The sequence below is a fragment of the Telopea speciosissima genome, unplaced genomic scaffold (genome assembly GCF_018873765.1).
Source record: "Telopea speciosissima isolate NSW1024214 ecotype Mountain lineage unplaced genomic scaffold, Tspe_v1 Tspe_v1.0301, whole genome shotgun sequence".
NCBI classification, from domain to species: domain Eukaryota; kingdom Viridiplantae; phylum Streptophyta; class Magnoliopsida; order Proteales; family Proteaceae; genus Telopea; species Telopea speciosissima.
In genome coordinates, this window is record NW_025317637.1 from 42,501 (window position 1) to 45,476 (window position 2,976).

At 39.5% G+C, this 2,976-nt stretch overlaps 1 protein-coding gene across 1 annotated transcript in view; it reads left to right on the plus strand.

The window, feature by feature from the left end:
• Positions 1-291, plus strand: part of LOC122647961 (ribulose bisphosphate carboxylase large chain-like) — a gene marked incomplete at its 3' end in the record, with an annotated part of 1,100 nt that extends 809 nt beyond the window's left edge. The window contains exon 1 of the mRNA XM_043841249.1: positions 1-291. This exon is cut by the window's left edge and continues 809 nt beyond it. Within this exon, the coding sequence (XP_043697184.1) occupies positions 1-291 (291 nt within the window).
• Between the last annotated feature and the right edge of the window lie 2,685 nt (positions 292-2,976).

Sequence of the window (2,976 nt, forward strand, 5' to 3'; positions counted from 1 at the left end):
GTTACTAACATGTTTACTTCGATTGTGGGTAATGTATTTGGGTTCAAAGCCCTACGCGCTCTACGTCTGGAGGATCTGCGAATCCCTTCCACTTATGCTAAAACTTTCCAAGGCCCGCCTCATGGTATCCAAGTTGAGAGGGATAAATTGAACAAATATGGTAGACCCCTATTGGGATGTACTATTAAACCAAAATTGGGGTTATCTGCTAAGAACTATGGTAGAGTGGTTTATGAATGTCTTCGCGGTGGACTTGATTTTACCAAGGATGATGAGAACGTCAACTCCCAAATTCAAAATTTTTTGAATTTTTTCTTTTCTTGGCTTCCAAACATAGCCTAAGTTTTCTATGCTTGAGGCGTTATCACCCGGTATCTGTCGACCAGGGGGAAGGTAACAGCTTGAGTGTGGGCTTAGCACACCACAGAATCACCAACTGCTGTAGGCACTAGGCAATCGTTATTAGGAAGGCATTTTTTTTTTATGCATGTGAAAGGAATCTGACCCTTCATGTTGAGGGGCAAAGGAATGGGTGTCTAGTTGGGATTCAGATCCTCTACGACACGTTGCCCGTAGCGGCCTGAGCGATGCAGACTGAGCCGTGCGTGCAAAGATCACCTTACCCTTGCCTAAACGCCTTGTTCGAACAGAGATAAGGCGATCATTACACGCACAGCCCAGTTTGCACCGCAAGGGGCAGCTGCGCCGTAGACGATCTGAATTGATCTAGTTGGCCATAGAATCTTGCCAACCTTTTACAGCATGTAGTCACGTTTCTTAATAGGTTTCAAATAATTGTTTAGGTATAACTAAACCATCTTGATCAAGTAATAAAGGGTCGTCAAGACAGATATGCATCCTTACCAAAAAACAAAAAAAAAAGACAGATATGCATAAAGCAATCATTTAATGAACAATGTACAGATAACATGGAAGGGCCCACCAAGGGAAGCTACTGACCCCACTACCCGACCAAGTCATTTTAGTTGAAAAAAAAGAAAACAATAGCGAACCGTGTGATTGGAATGTATTAGTTGTATTCCCATCACTTCCAATCCAACGGTTCCATGGCCCAGCTTCACAAGAATCCTGTCTCATGGAAACCCAACTCACAAATTACTAAATTACTAATCACCAGTCTTTCATTTTTTTTTTTTTTTTAGATACCAGTCTTTCATATTAGAATCTATTGTGAACAACTGCTTGGTGAGTTGGTAGGAGAACCCTTTCCTTTCTCCCTCCTCGACATTTGTACCCAAATCAAGTCGATTATGTTTTAGTACGATTTCATAAATGGTTTTTAAATCGGTTTGGTTCAATAAATGATTTTTTATTCGATTTGATTTGGTTTCACTACGATTTGTATATGGTGCCGGTATGGAAAAATGGTACCATACTCGGTATGGTATGGTATCGGTATGATGGTTGAAACCGTCGGTACATACCGATACCGTACCAAATTACCGAATACAATACCGTACCGAATTGAAAGCATATATATAAATACAATATATATGTTTATATATAATTATATATTTATTTCATTTATATAATTTATATATACAATATAACATACTAAATAATATATTTCATATCATATATAATAATTTATTAATTTATATACAAAATATAACATATCGAATACCAAATATCGGTACTATACTGAATACGGTACCGCATACCATACCGAGTCGATACGGTATCGATATTAGAAATGTAAATCTTATATGGTACGGTACGGTATCAGTATTAGGTACCTGTTTTCTGTAACATCTTGAAACCGTACCGGTTGACACCCTTATATATGATAAAGGGCTGCAATATGGTTGGATTGGGCCAGACTTTTTAAAATGTACCTCGGCCCAACCCAGAGTCCCCTTATTAGTCGAGCATAGGCCCAGCCTGGCCCGGCACGACCTTGACTCAAGGCTTGAAAAACCAACCCTAACCCACTCTCAAGGTCAGGCCGGATTGACATTGATTGGCCCTATCATGAGGAGGGGGAAGGGAGATGCATGGGCCGGGCCGGGCCGGGCTGGGCTGGGTTGGGGAGAAAATTATCAATTTTACATAAAATAACACTATAATGAAATATATCACTTATTATCTTCATATATAATATAGGAAGAAAGAACTCTACTTGGTTTAGTGGGTAGTGCATATTCCACAAAGCCGGGTTTACAGTCATTAGATTAGAATCATTTATTATTGGCCATTAGATCTGATATAGGTATTAAATTAACAATTAAATAGTAATTTAATAATTAAATACCGATCTAATAGGTAACCCGTTTCTTCTTTGCAGAACACCACCGCCCCACCCCCTGTTAGTCTTTACTTGGTTTTATTATTCGATTTGATTCATAATATTAAAATGTTTATCTTTTTAAACGATTCAAAATTGAATCGAATGAAGAATGATTTATCAGTTCCAGTTTAATGTTTGAACAGTTGCATTTCATTTCGGTAATTTCGATTTAAAATTAACTCCCTGGTTTCCACTGGTCTCCATTCAAACGTGCCAAAATGCATGAACTGGAGCAGAAGATTCCACCCACTAGTAGAAGAGTAGAAGAGTAGAAGATAGGTGTGGAAAGGTCATTTTGCAGCTCTGAGACCCCACCAGTTCCCGTGTGCTTGAGTATTTCCGCCCCCGAGACCCAAGTCCATCTGCTTCGATCTTAATTCCTTTGAAATTTAAGGATTCAGTTCCAATTTCCAAAGCTTTCTAAAGTGTTTCTTCCTTTTTGAGTTCTCTCCACGCTCTGCTTTCCCTTCTTCTTCTTCTTCTCTCTCTCAATGGCTCTTCGTTTTCTTCTTTCCTCAATTTCCTTTCTCCTTGCACTCGCAGTTTCTCCAACTCTGTCCTGCAATTCTGAAGGTTTGTTTCATTTCCTGTGATTCCTTTCCCTTATTTTGGGGGTCAATCCGATTTAAGGTCCGCGAGGTTGGGAGGACGAACAGGGATGGGGCGAG